This window comes from Molothrus aeneus, chromosome 5, assembly GCF_037042795.1.
Source record: "Molothrus aeneus isolate 106 chromosome 5, BPBGC_Maene_1.0, whole genome shotgun sequence".
NCBI classification, from domain to species: domain Eukaryota; kingdom Metazoa; phylum Chordata; class Aves; order Passeriformes; family Icteridae; genus Molothrus; species Molothrus aeneus.
The window spans coordinates 21798860-21814121 of record NC_089650.1 but is presented as its reverse complement, the minus strand read 5'-3'; the positions used below and the strand labels follow the sequence as shown (position 1 = coordinate 21814121).

At 43.5% G+C, this 15262-nt stretch overlaps 1 protein-coding gene across 5 annotated transcripts in view; it reads left to right on the top strand.

Moving 5' to 3' along the window:
• Positions 1 to 15262, top strand: part of IFT56 (intraflagellar transport 56) — a 64354-nt gene that overhangs the window by 30924 nt on the left and 18168 nt on the right. For all 5 annotated transcript variants that reach the window (XM_066550275.1, XM_066550274.1, XM_066550273.1 and 2 more), the window contains 2 exons: positions 2197 to 2285; positions 15080 to 15163. In XM_066550275.1, coding sequence (XP_066406372.1) covers positions 2197 to 2285; positions 15080 to 15163 — 173 coding nt within the window. The remainder of the gene's footprint in view (positions 1 to 2196; positions 2286 to 15079; positions 15164 to 15262) is intronic.

The following is a 15262-nucleotide window of genomic DNA, read 5'->3' as shown; positions in this document are numbered from 1 at the left end:
ACATTAAACAGATCAGATTTCTTTTAAGGAGGAAATGGGGCAAGAGGAAGATCAGTGAAAACAAATTAATATTCCCAATAAATGCAGTGTTTCTGGTGCTTAGCATAAGTCTTACAAACTACCCAAAACCAGTGCAAGTATAATGAAAAAGAGCACCCCATTTGTTTTCAGTGGTCTTCTTTTAGGACCAACTCAGGCATATTTGATGTTGGGTGAGAGGAATGAAACATTTCTTCTTAACTTCATGCAGTATTTTTCTTTAAGGTTCTCTTAGGTCACCCTAAGTAATTTTTTCAAGTGGTAATTTTTTCCTCTTTCTGCATGAGCCACATGAGGTGAATTAGAAAATTCTAGTTTTTCTGTCACTAGGTAGTGTTCATTGCTGAGTTGTATGAGATATACAGATGTTTTACTTGTTTGGTTTTTTAAACAGAATCTTTCAGTAAAATATATGGAGGATGGTGTGCTGGGATAATAATAAAACTTTCTGCCAAAATGTGGACATAAGAATAAATACTAAAATTTAGAAACACTTGAATCATTTATGGAAATATTGTGTTTCTAATATTTTGTTACTGTGATTGATTTTTACTAAAAATGCATCCTCAGTTGTAAGTCTTCTTTGCATGTTTTGCATTTTTAAAATTTTGTTCAAAATAAATTGTGATTTTATGAACTTCAGAAATCAAATTTCAGAGAAAAGGGGCATTTTGACTTATCTCTAGTCTTGTTAATCAATGTTTCTTTGCTCTTTTTTTATAAAACTGTTTCTGTTATTGTCTGTGAAAGGCATATATTTGTCATGAAAATAATACCTGCATGTAAAAAAGGACAAATAAATATACAGGTGAGTTTCTGCTCCCAAGTGAACACTTCATAAATAACCAAATAATCTTCCAAGGTTGGAGAACTGAATGATATGGTTCAGACACAGATAAGGATTGATTGTCTCCATATGGAAATGACAGGACATCCAAGCTCACTATATCCTAGTGCTGAAAGATAAAAAATGAGAATATTTTGCTTTTCTTTGAAATGATTTTGACATCTTATATAGTGCTTTCCAGGAATAATTACTACCTACCATATTTAAGGGAGAATAATCTGTTTTCCAGTTGAATGCTCAATTTTGTATGGTGGTATGGAGTCAAAATATTGGTCTTTTGTTACATGAAATTTCTTCATACAGAGAAGTTATTTTAATTTTTTGATGTGAATGGATTGATATTAACCAACAGTCAGGAGCAGATTACGTCAGGGATATTGGTAGCCTTAGATCTTATCTTTTGTCACCTTTCCAAACTGCACAGAGCAGCATCCTCTCTAACGATCGCTTGATGTAGTGGAATAGTACTGATTTGATATCACTTCCATTTAGGCCTTCCCAGCTGCTACCTGGGTTCATCCATGTCTGCTAGCTGGGTCTTACAAAAATTAGTCCTAGTGAGCTCACTTCAGAATCTCTAAAAAAGCTTTGAGATAGTTTTCAGTGACACAGTTTGAATGTCAGAGTAGGTGACAGCATAAAATGGTTGCAGCAGAGTTTATAGACATAGACAGCAGCAAAGTTGTGTGATGTTCATTCCAACTGATATGTCTAACTTATTTATGGCTTTACCTCTTGTGAGCAATGGGGTAATCCACATGCATGGACATTTATTTCCATACTGTCTGATATCACTTAGTATTTTACCTGTTCCTGTATTAATTCTTTTTTATAACAATATTTTCAGTATAGCAAGTTTACTCTCTAACTCAAACTAAAATTAAAATATGTAGAATTTCTTTGTCCAGGATAACTGAAAAGCATAATTTTGAAGAAAGAAGGCTAATGGTGTAAGAATAGCAAACCCAGGCTTTGTATAAAGGGTCATTTCCTACAAATAAGAATAATTCATGGTAAAATTATACTATGTAAATTGTGTCACAGGAAAGGCCTGTGGTAAAATTGTCATTTGTCTCTGTAGAGATTGCTGTTGAACAAAGTCTTGCAAAAGTTATTGGATACTGTAGAGAGAGTTGACAAGATGAACAAATGGTTTTTCCTAACCTCCAGTATGGTCCTTTGCCTGAAAAGGCAAGCTACACTATTTTTAGAAACTCGCTGCTTTCAGAGGTGCCAGCAATCTTGGCAGTGATTTCCATTACCATGTATTTTTAAATTCTACAAATTTGCGTTTCTCTTTTGAATTTTAGATACCATTCCAGGGAGACAGTGCATGTCCTCCTGCTTCTTTCTTCTTAGACAATTTCCTAATGTCCTAATTTACCTCAACTCAATCAAGGTTAGTATTATTATTTAGTATTGGTAGTATTGTAATGTATGGAATCACTACTTTTAGACTGTACTATGTGAGACACAATGGAAACATAAAAAGATACAGAAACAAATCAGTGAAAATAAAACACAGGAGTGATAGCAGGACATAAGTGGTCGGTACAGTAAATGGATTAAAAGGTAAAGAAGCAATTTAGAAAGTACCATGCAGCATGGTGGGCATGATGGACTCATCACACTTGTGATAATCCAATCATTATCAGGCTTTCTGGGGGCATCACAGAAGGTAAGAAATATAATTAAAGGAAAACAATGAAAAAAAAAAAGTGTATATTTATGGGATGGGCAGCATGGAGGAAAAAACCCCAAATGTTTTCTGAAGACTTATCAAGTAAGTGATGGAGATTATTGTCACTGGTTAATAATTGGGGACAACATTTTAGTGAACAAGAGTGTGTAAGATAAGACATGAAGGACTCTGAAAGGAATAACATTTACATTTTACAGAGAAAGCAGTCACTGAAGGGCTAAAATAGGGCAGTATTACCAAAGCAGTAAGTTAGGAATGTTATTTTTGTGAAAGTTATCTGAGTACCCTGCAGGCAATGTTGCATTTTTCAAAATAAGAGAAGCTTGAAGTCAACATGCAGCATACCCATAGAATGGGTATAACTTACAGATACACACTTAAAGTCAGATGTGAGGAAAGAGGGAGGCTGGAGTGTAATTATGGATTAAATTATTGCAGTCTTGTTCCAGTGGTTTGAAAGTAGAGTTGAAACAACTCTCTGTGTGGTAGTGTTATAAATTATCAAATCATGAGCCAATCTTATAAGAAAATTTAGCAAAGATTTATTAATTTGTCTGCGAGACTGAAGTTCGGTCGTCGAAACCATCACAGCCAAAGAGTCAGCATCGAGCCCAGGATTGGCGTTGGGTGAACATGGATCTGACCTCCGAGTGTCAGAGTCTCCCCAGTTCACGAATGCTGCCTCGCACAAAGAGTTTTTATACAGTTTATTCTACCCAAGGCAGAGATGACCAAATGTTCTTTGTGTCTCTTCCCATGCATCATCGTTGATTTACATGTGCAGAGGTGGACAAAGATCCAGTCCATGTGTCTTGCTGTTGTCAGTCAACCCCGGAGAAGCCATGTATTCCCATGTATCAGGGTGGCGCCGTTGGTTATTTCGACAGATGCAGTGGACAGGGTGATAATTGTTTTCAGGTGGGCCCGGCAACCCGGGGAAGCCGACGATTATCAACCTGGAAGCTTCTATTCTTACGTTAAAGCGTCTGTGTTTATCTTAACACGCGTCCGGGAACTAGATGTAATAAGACAACTGCTCCCAGCCAGGATGGTCAAAAGACATAGTTTAGATTTTACAATATTTTATACACTAATAGCATGAATTATCTCTACCATATACTACAATCCTTCCCCATTTATATCACCAATTTAATTCATGCTCCCAAATTGCTAAATTTCTTTCATTTCTACTTCTACCCACCACCATTAAGGGTCTTTCACAAACCTTTTACACTATCCTGTATTCTCCTTGTGGAACACCCTGATATCCCATATTATTCACATTCGTTTCTGCTCGTTTCTCGAACTTTGCCAATACTTCGGCAGCGTTGCTGGCATACTTTCTTTCTCCCAGTCTCATGATTTTAGATGTGTTGCCTCCGGAAGCCCCCTCCAGATCCATGGAAACTATTGCTATCTGCATTCCCTAGACCACAGAATGGATCAGTCTAATAAAACACGGAATTAGACAAGGCAGGAATAGGATTCCGGCTGCTGAACAGAGTACAAAAACCATCATTTTGTTCCACCAGGCCCCATCAAAAAGTTTGTCCCACCATGAAGATTGTAAAATCGAGTTCCACTTCTGAACAGGGACATGGGCCACCTTTTTGATTTCAGTCGCCAAACCTCTTATGGTTTCCCCATAATCATCAATTTCAATACAACATTCTGATTCATTGAATTTTCCACACACTCCCCCTTCCTCGGCCAGCAAATAGTCTAAAGCTATTCGATTCTGGTACACAAAGGCCCGTACCTGGGTGTTCTGCCAACTCAGTAAATCCAGGGCCTCAGAGGTGTGATTTGATACAATTTCCACCACTGCCTGCAGCTGAATCAGTCTGTTCAGTAGGTAAATCAGAGTCCTATACCCGTAGCTTCCATCCTGAGCCCACGTGGCCAGCCCATAATAATCAATTATTAGTGCCGCTGGCCACTCTTCCTCCCCCCAGGTTTGCTTACCACTTATCACAGGTATCATCTTTTTCAGGCTTCTCCTCTCCCTTCTCAGGGTCTCGTACAATGGAGCCCCTAATAGGTTACTTTTTGTTCTCGGGAGAGTAAAGAACACTGGCCTAAAGTGCATGATCCCTTCCACCTTGGGGGAACTCACTGTATGCCTTCTTTCCACAAATCAAATAAATTCCATCCAGGGCTTTCCATCTGATGTTTATTCTCCCTGGGTCTCCCCAGTATTCTCTCATGCCCTCCAAGGATTGGAAAGGATTTACTCCTGGATTTTTGACCCAACACAGTACCATTCTTTTGTTCCATTCACAATTTGTCTCATTCTTCCAGCTCCAGTACCCCGAAGGGGGTTCTGGCTGCCAGACCTTGCTTTTTGTGTTTGAGTTCACCATCAGGGTAGACACACATGAAGTGTATCCCACCATTTCAGTGTACTCCTTTCCTTCTCGACTGATGCAGATGGTTCCAATCACCCTCTGGTCCAAAATCCATCCCTCAGGTCTCTGTGCCAATTTTGAGACCCTCAGATTGTCCCATTTCAAAAGCTGTTCTGGAGCTGAACCTTCCCCTTTTCAAGGCCATTTTTCTGCTGACTTCAGCCCCCCACAAATCCAACAATTTGACAATCCTAATTCAGTTGCAATCTCTTGCATCAAGTCAATGAACAGGTTCCTGTCTGGGGAAGGTAGTTCCCCATCAGCATATTGTTTCTCCAGCATTTTGTACTGTTCTCCCAGTGTTTTCAATCTTTCCTGTTCAACTCTTTTTCTCCTCAATTCTGACTCCCTTCATCTCAGCTCCTGAGTTATCTCTCTCATTCTCCCCTCAGGATCCTCATCATTTTTGTTTCTCGTGAAACAGACAACCCGGTCATATTGCAGACACACCCTGTCATCATTTGCCTGTGCCAAATCCAATATGAGTGGGTCTCTGTTCAAGGTAAATTTGCTGTCAAACTTAGCATTTCTCACCATCCAGTACATTTTCCCGTTCATCATGCATATCCCCAGTCCCGCATTGTCATAACACAGTGGATTCACCTGGTGGTACGCGACAAAGATCGATTCTGTCTTTCCCCCAACCCACATGGTCTGGTTACATTGGTTACAAATGGGGATTGACATTGTTTCTACACTTTGTTTCCGTATTTGATGTTCCTGCTCATCTGACTGCCCGTTCCTTAGCCCTGCCTTGGGATTGATACACCAAATCCCTGTTTCCAATTCACACAATTTGACCTTCATGCCATTCTTCCAACAGTACCTGTCAGGTTCCCTGAGACATTCTTTTGGGGCTTGGTATGCTGAGTGTCCCCCGTCCCCTGTGACTGGGACCACCTGAGTGTACTTTCCGCACTCCTCTGCGGAGCTCTTGTTTCCGCCTCTCATTGGGACCTCAGTGCGCAGACTCTGCATCCCGCACACAGCTAGGCTCAGGCCAATCAGGATTCCCACCAGGCGTACTCCTCTTCCTTTGCCTCCACCCTCTGGGGTGCCACCAGACCTAGCCGCATACCTCCTCTTAAAGGCGCCCCACTGTAACACTCTGATGGCATCGGAACTGCACGGGACCCTGATGGATTTCCGGCACTCCACATCCAGAATCTCTGCTTTTGATCTAAGCTTTCCACGCACCCCGTTTTGAAAAATGTGAAACACCTCCTGTAAATCCAATTCAATGATACCCAAATTGGTGGCTAAGGTTAGGATACGGTCAGTCAGCTCAAGCTCTTCCTTCAGACACTGAGTGCACAGCCCCTTCAGCCTCTGTCCCCTTCTACAGTGAATAACAAAAACTCCTTGACAATATTCACACTTAAAGTGTACAAACAGATAGCATACACAATCTGATAGTATACAACCTCTCCACTCGCCATCCGTCATTTACAAGGACGTTGGAGTCTGAGTTTCAAGTCCCCTGGGGAAGAAGTGACCCTCCACTCGGGCGCTTCCTCCTGATGTTTGACTTTTCTTCACCCTGGACGCATGTGTCCAGCCTTTCTCCGCCGTCCGAATGGCTGTGTCTGTTGTCAGGAGCACAAGAAAGGGACTTCCCAGTGAGGAGAGAGGGGCACCTCCTTCCACACTTTCACCAGCACTCTGTCACTCGGTTGGATTTTGTGGATAGCAAATCCCAGAAGAGCACTCTGGGCCACTATCCCTTGTTTTCTGAGTTCCTGCAAATTTTTGTTGATTGCAACCAGATATCCTCAAACCTGGGGTGTTCCACCGGCATTCTATGTCTATATGGCATTCCATATAACATTTCAAATAGCGAGAGCCCCATCTCCGAATGAAGCATTGTCCGGATATTAAGCAGTGCCAAAGGCAGGCATTTCAACCAGGACATCCGAGTTTCTAAAATCAATTTAGATTACTGCGCCTTCAAGGTCTGATTCATCCTTTCCACTTGTCCTGAACTCTGGGGATATCACGGAGTGTGGTATTCCCACCAAATGCCTAACGCATCAGCCATCTGCTTAATAACCTTTGATGTGAAATGTGTCCCTTGATCCGAATCAATGCAATTCACCACCCCATATCGGGGTATAATTTCTTCCAACAATTTTCTGGACACTGTCTGAGCCGTTGCCCGTAGGCTAGAAAAAGCCTCCACCCAATGAGTCAATTTGTCCACAATCACAAGCACGAATTTGAACCTCCCCACTTTTGGCAACTCTGTGAAATTAACTTGAATTCTTTCAAATGGTCAGTATGCAACGGGGCAGCTCCCCAGGGCAGCCTGTTTTGCCCTTGATTTGTTAACTTTCTGACAAATCAGGCACCCTTGTAACTCTTGTTTGGCCAATTCATAAATTCCCTTGTACCCGAAAAATTTCAAAAATTGTTCTGCCAGGGCCTATGCCCCACAATGTGTTCGCTGGTGCAATTTCCACAAAATCCTTCTGGTAAAACCTTTGGAAATTAATTCTCTCCTGTCAGGTAGTCTCCACTTACCTTCTTTCAATTCTCCCCTGATCTTCTCATAACATTCGATCTCCTTTTGGGAGGGCTGAGGAGGATCATCGGGGACCTCAGCCCCTTCGATCTCCAGGGTACTCACCGTCATCAACGCTGCGGTTTTGGCTTCCTGGTCTGCCAAATTGTTTCCCCTGGTCCGGAACTGAAATCCTGCTTGGTGTCCCTTTACATGGACCACCGCAATTTCCTCCGGCCCCCTTGAAGCTTCTAAGATTTGCCAGATTAATTCTCTGTGCATCAGTCCCTTTCCCCTCATGTTGATCAGCCCCCTTTCCTCCCAAATTTTCCCAAGCATGTGAACCACCCCAAAGGCGTACCTAGAATCTGTAAAAATTGTTCCCTTTTTCCCTTTCAGTCCCTTCAATGCCCTCAGAACTGTGTACAGTTTGCATGCCTGTGCTGACCAACTCGCACTCAGAGGACCTGCTTCAATCACCTTTTCCGTTCTCCCATCCATTACTGCGTATCCTGATTTCCTTTTTCCCTCAACTACTCTGCTTAATCCATCCACAAACCACTTTTCTCCCACATACAATTCTTCCTCTTCTAAATCCTCCCTGATCTTTGTTTGCAATTCAACCACCTCCACGCAATCACGAACCAGTTCCTCTGAAGCCTCCCCAAACAAAAATTGTGCATGGTTCTGTGCAGTTGTTGTTCTCAATTCCAAGTCTGCGAGTGAATCAAAATGGCCTCATACTTTAACAACCTTGCATCAGTGAGCCATTTGTCTGCCTTCTGCTGTAGTATGCCCTGCACGTTGTGCGGTGCAAATACTACCAACGGTGCGCCGAAGGTTACCTTCTTTGCCTCCTCCACCAGCAATGCTACAGCCACAATCACCTGCAAGCAGGTGGGCCAGCCCCTGCTGACCGGGTCCAAAAGCCAGGACAAGTAACCCACAGGTTTCCTGACCCCCGCCCAGTCCTGCGTCAACACCCCGTGTGCCGTGTGACTGCTCACATCCACAAACAACTGAAAGGGTTTCCTCACGTCAGGGAGGCTCAGCACTGGTGCTGCCGTGAGTGCTTCCTTGACTCCCCTGAATTCCTCTTCGTCCGCCTTTGTCCATTTGATCCGGTCTGTGGTGAGTTTCTCATATAGAAACTTCACCTTTTCACTGTACCCTTCGATCCACTGCCAGCAATACCCCAACAACCCCAAAAGCTGTCTGACCTCCCTTTTTGTCCGCGGGGGTGGTAAGGCGATAATCCTTGCCACCCTCTCTGGATCCAGTTTCTTTTTGCCCTTGGTTAACCAGTGTCCCAAGTACCTGACCTCAGGCTCTGTGAATTGCAACTTCAACTTTGACACTTTCAACCCCTTTTCCCCCAGAAAGTTCAAAAGTTCGATTGTGTTCGCCCTTATGACCTCCTCCCTCGGACCTGCAACCAACAAATCGTCTACATATTGTAGCAGTTTTGTTCCCTCTGTTGGTACAAAATGACTTAAAACCTGCTCAAGTGCCTGCCCGAATAGATTCAGAGTCCACGAAGTCCTGAGGCAACAAAGTCCACCTAAGCTGCTGCTTTCTGTTCGTCTCTGGATCTTCCCACTGAAATGCAAAGTAATCTCTGCTGTCCTCGGCTAGAGGAGAAGTCCAGAAAGCATCCTTCAAGTCAATCACACTGTACCATGTTTCCTCAGGAGAAATGTTATTTTAAAAAGTGTAAGGATTTGAGACCTTGGGGAACAAAGTCTTAGTTCTCTGATTCACCACCCTTAAATCTTGCACCAGCCTGAAGCTGCCATCTGATTTTCTCACTGCCAGAATTGGGGTGTTGTGCCGAGACATGCACGGCTCCAACATTCCTTTCTTTATTAATTTGTCAATCACTGGCTTCAAACCCCTCCTCTCTACCATGGAGATGGGATATTGTTTGACCCGTATTGGGTCGTCTGGTCTCTCAATGTCAACACGAATCGGCTCTATGTCCAGCCTCCCAGCCTCCCTCTGAACATACCACACCCTCGGGTCTATCTTTTCTTCGTCTTGGACGGTGAGTTTGTACATCCTCACCTTGAGCCAGGATTTTTCCACTGCCAACCCAATCTCTAGAGCAACCATCATGTCCCGCCCCAGCAAATTGAAATCAGCATCCCATATTAGCAATATATTTCCTTTGCACTTTTTATTTTCCGTTTCTATTTCTACATCTTTTATGATTGGAACCTCGAAAGGTTCCCCCTTTGCCCCGATTACCATCATGGAATCGTCGCTCAGAGAGCACCCCTTCGGCAGCTGTTGCACCACTGTCCGTTCCGCCCCCGAGTCTTTCATAAACCACATCTCTTCCCTCTGGTGTCCAACTTTTAATTTTATCAAGGGCTCCCTCGGTGTTCCGGACCCCAAACTGAAAATCTCCTGACACCCCTAATCTTCTTGAAACATCGCCTGGTCCTTGGCTTTGTTGGGACAATTCCTTCGGATATGTTCCTTCTGTTTGCAGTAATAGCACTCAAAATCCCGCCTTTGATCGTTCAACTTTTTTCCCTGTAAGGACCCTGTTTCATTGCCAGTGCCTTTTTCACTGCGTCCTTACCTTGCTCCTGCTTTTGTGCTTCCCTTACTGCAGCCACCAATACCTTGGCTTGAATCTTTTGTTTCTCCTCATCCCATCTCATGTAGACTTTCTGGGCTTCCCGAAGCAGCTCCTGCAATCCCTGTACCTGCCACCCATCTATCTTTTCTAACTTTTTCCGAATGTCTTCCCAAGATTTCGCCACAAATTGCATTTTCAACAAAACCATCCCCACCAGAGAGTCAGGGTCCATCCCCGAATACATTCTCAGACCCTTGCAGAGTCTCTCCAGCCATTCCGTGGGGGTCTCATCTTTCCCTTGGCACTCTCAGAGTACCTTGCTCATGTTCTGTCCCTTGGGTACCGCCTCCCAGATATCCTGAATTATCATATTTCTCAGATTTATCATTTTCTGCCTCCCCTCCTCCGTCTGGGCTTCCCAAGACGGTTTCTGACCTGGCCATCTCTCCTCCCCAGCTCCCCCGTTAGGGTTCCTCTTTTCCCAATCTTTGATCAGGCTTGCCTGATCATGTCTCTTTCCTCATTGTTAAACAGCGATCTTAGAATTGCTTGGAGATCCTCATAGGTGTATATGCTAGTTCCCAGAAACTCATCCAACCTTTCTGCCACCCCCAAAGGATCATCCATTAATTTTCCCATCTCTTTCCTGAATGCCCTAACGTCATTCGTGTCGATCGGAGCATGTACAAAACCAATCACTCCTGGAGCCGTCGGCACTTCCCGTAAAGGGAAGATGCAGGCCTTCTCTTCCTCATGCCCACTGTCTCCCATGGTTGCCCTCCTTGTTCGCCGCCTTGTCCGATGGGCCAGGGGAGAGACGTCTCCAGAGACGGTTACCTGCTTCTTGTCAGGTTTGGGAGAGGTCTGCGGCAGCAGCTGCTCACATGGGAGTGGGTTTGCCGCCACCGCTTGTCCATGTGGAAAGGAGAGCGTCGCAGCCTGCTCCGGTGGGAGCGGCGGCGCCGTGCCCTGACTCAGCAGGACCACTGCCTCGAGAGGCATCGCAGGCACCAGCTGTGCCTGCACAGGTTCGGGTTGTTGCGGAGGAACAAGGTAAGGGGGTGGAAGATTTTCCAAAGGTTCCCACTCCTTTCCCCTGTTTGCTGCGCGTCGGAGGGCTCATATCGGGTATAAACTCGTACAAGCATACCTCCACATCTCGGCATACTCAATTTCCTCAAAATCCTGTGGGCGGCGTTTAAACACGTGATCATACAAGGACTCGCAAGTCCAAGCTTCAAAAGTGCCAAAAATCGGCCACACCACATATTTTCCGATCTCCTACCCTCCCCATTTTTCTATGCAAAAATGGATCATTTTCTCCTTGGATCTCCCCACTCTCCTTGGACTTTTGTCCCAATGTTCTAACATCCACCCCAACGGATTATCTCTTGGGATTTCTGGCAGAACTTTTCTGGGACCCTGGGGAGGTTTTTCCTGGGATTTTCTCTGAAACTCGCTCTTTCCCAACGCCATTTTTCCAAAGATTCCTGCAATTTTTCTTACCTTGTCTCCTCCGGCTGGGATATTCGCCACAAGTCCCATTTCTTTGTCCGATGCTGTCTTCTCGGGTTTGCGAAAAGCCACCAGTCTCACTCAGTCGAGCAGAGAACCGTTCTGCTGACTTTTTGACTGATTCTTACCTGTTTCCTCTGGATCAGAAGGAAGATGGGCTCCTAGAATTTCTAGGATCCTCTCTTCTCCCTCCTGACCCCAACTGTGACCGATTTTCCCCCTCGAACTCCCCCCGAGCCTTGGGTCCCGAATGTGTTAAGCAAAAACGTTCTGCTTCCCCCTTGACCAACCACGTCCCTCGCGGGATAGTGGAACTGCGATGGTGGGGTCGGCACACGCCTCGTGACAGAGTCACGTCTCACACATACATTCGTTCACACCCCACTCAACCACGCGATACTCACGGTTCATTTTCCCACATGGATTTCTTCATGCACATCAATTTTTCCGAGTGAAAAAAAACCCTCGGGCTCGGGGATCCCTCTGGATCATTCCGAGTTTTCCGAGAATTGGGCCCATTTTATCCCTCTTTGGCTGTGGCTTCGGTTTCAGTTCTTGTCAATTTGATTGGTCTCACGGACTCCAATCCTGCTCAGACTGCTGTAATCAGCGGGGCGCCCTCCGGGTGGGAAAGGGGTCCCAAACCCCCATATCAAATCACGACAGGTTGTCACCAGATTGTTATAAATGATCAAATTGTGATACACCACCACCACCACCCCTCCAAATTGGAGTATGTGTGTAATTGAAGAAAAGGAAATTAACAGTAAGAATTGCTTTGCCTTACTTGAGCCATCTAAAAGCTGGATTTCTAGTTAGAACCAGTCATCTGGTCTCAGTTTATTGCCAATGGGTATAGATGGTAATTTCCAGAGAATTAATTCTGTGTATTTCTTACATTTATTATGCAATTAACTACTCCACAGATAAGTTCAGCTCTTTCCATTTCCTTGAAAAGGTTCTTAAACAACTAGTTCTAAACCGAAAAGGTCAAAGTTAAATGTGATTACAAACCACCTCCAAGGTATATGGGACAAAAATTTACTGCCTACTACAACTTTTCCTTCTTGTTCCTTTTGAGGTAATTGATCATTTTCATAATTTTGCAGCTGAGACTAGACATGCTTAGATTTATTTCAGTCATTTCTCTTCTTTATATGTCACAGAAATACAAAAATTATTTCTGTACCATGTTATAGGCAAGGTGTACGTGGATTTACTTTTGTGTTTCTTTCACAGGAATAAACTTCAGTTGAATCTCTGCAGCTCTTAAAATAGAGCTGCCCTCTCTGAGGATTATTTGCTTGGTATTCTCTCAAGAAATACCACTTTCATCCATGACCAATTAACACTGCTTTAGGCATCAGAAAGCCTCAGAGGACATAAATGTATTGCCAGCTGCCCCAAGGGTGACATTATAACACTGTCAGGGATTAACTGAGTAAAAAACAACCTGATTCAGGCTCTGCTGAGTTGTGGCCACAATGGGAATTCTTAATTTTTAAGATGGGTATCTGAGTACGTTATTGAAGTGGATGTCACTCAGAGCACAGTGGGTTTTATGAAAACATTGAAGATCTTTAAAAAGATCACAAAAGAGTAAAGTCCAGTACATACAATATGGTTAAAAAAATTAAAAAATTAAAAAAAAAATAGCTGCTGTGTATGTATTATCAGCAGCACTTGTTAATTTCTCCTGGTTTTGGTTTTGCAGTAGGTCTGGTCTCTAACACTTATATGGCCAGGACAGAATGACACGTTTTTTAAGTTTGGTTTTTGACAAAGGTTCTTCTCCATTTTAATTAAAAAATACAATGGGGTCTACTTGAACAGAAGAAGGCATTCATGCAGTAAAAGTAGCATCTGGCTCACCAGCTTTGCTTAACCTGGGACTTGTGCTAATTCACATGAAACTACTGGTGGGAAAGAATGCAGTAAAGTGTCATAATCCTCATATGGTGAAACCCATAGTTAGTTCACCATAAGGCACTGAAATATTTTCACAAACTGAACTTAAGGTTCACCCCAATTGGTTCATCCTCATGCTGTCACACAGCTTGCTGTATTTGCTGGCTTGTGCATGCTATCGTAGACTGTTTGGGTGAAACCTGGACATCTGGAAAATAGTGGCAATCCCTCACCTTTCCTTTCAAGGCACTAGCTTGATGTGTGTGGGTGAACTAAATCGGTACCCTTTGCAGACTGCCTGTGACAGTGAAAGGAAGATGTTCCTCTGTATCCCTACATCACGAAAGAAGATACTACTGGGAAAGGGATTTGTGCCTTGCTTCATTTACCTTTTGTACAGTTCCAACTATGCTTTTTACTTCCTTCTCACTCTGAAGAGGTGGAAAAACCCAAATCTTAGATCTACCTACACAAGTTCCATTTCCTTTATAAATATTGTAGAAGGAAAAACATTTCTCTTCCCTACACCTTGCTGTTATGCACACAGAGATGCTTCCTTGCAGTAACCATATTGGATAAACCACCTATTTTTCCATGCTCTCTCATAAACACTGCACTGCTGCTGGGCAGGGATCCTCAATCCCATTCATGCTTGCATCTGGTATTGTGTTCTCTCTTACCTCTGCCACCTCTACTGGTCCAGCAGTGTGGGACAGTGCTGAATGTAGAACACAGCTGACTTTTGGTCATCTGAGTTATACTTCAGACTGACTGTGATCAGGTCAACCCCAAATACCAGCCTAACCTGTACCTTGAGTTACATTTCCTGCTTTGACCCATGTAGCTTTTCAGAGAAGATACAGCTAGTTGAATATGATGTGCCCTAAACCAGATGTTTCATATCTAGTGTTATGGGAGGGAAAAACTCAGTGTTGCACTTCAACTAGAGAGAAGGGTATCTTTAAGCAAGGCTTGCTTAAAGAAGTGCTGTTACCTGGTGTGCTGCCTGGTACAGCCCAATACTGTGGCTTCACCTCCAACATGAGATCCATTTTGTCAGATTAGCATCCATCACATAACCAGATGCACAGGATCTCTTGATAAACCTTGACAAGTCTTGGAAGAACAAACTATTTTGTCTTTCTTAAACTGCCTTTAAGACTCAAGGAAGTCACCTGCCTATTTACCCACCCTAGTGGTGAATAAGTGCTTGGGAAGTGAAAGAGGCCATGGCAGCACAGCATGTCTTCACATGCCCCAGGTGAAAATTATACCTACAAAAGCTGCCACTGCAATTTTAAGCTTGGAACATTTTCCTGATCTCTCATAGTTAATATTGTGGAATGTGTCAGCAGTGTTTGTAGTCATGACTGTAGGATGGAAAAGCTAGTCCATAATTTTTCTGCCCACTGTTTAAAAATACCATATGTTCCTAATGTGGGATTTTCTTTTCCTTCCCATTGTCTTCTTTATATGGTCTGACTGAGGCGGTGGGATGTATTTTTAATGTTGTTTTATCATGGGAGGAGGTGTTTTTTGTTGTATTTATTTGGGGTTTGTCCATATTTTTCAGAGTTACTTCTACAACAATGACACTTTTAACTTCAACTACGCCCAAGCCAAAGCTGCAATGGGCAATTTTAGTGAAGCTGAAGAGGTATGTATTTGTTTTCTTTGAAAAAAAAGCAATGGAAACATTTCCCCCCTATTCCCCTTTTTCCTTCCTTTTCTTCACTCAGATCTTCATGTTGGTTGA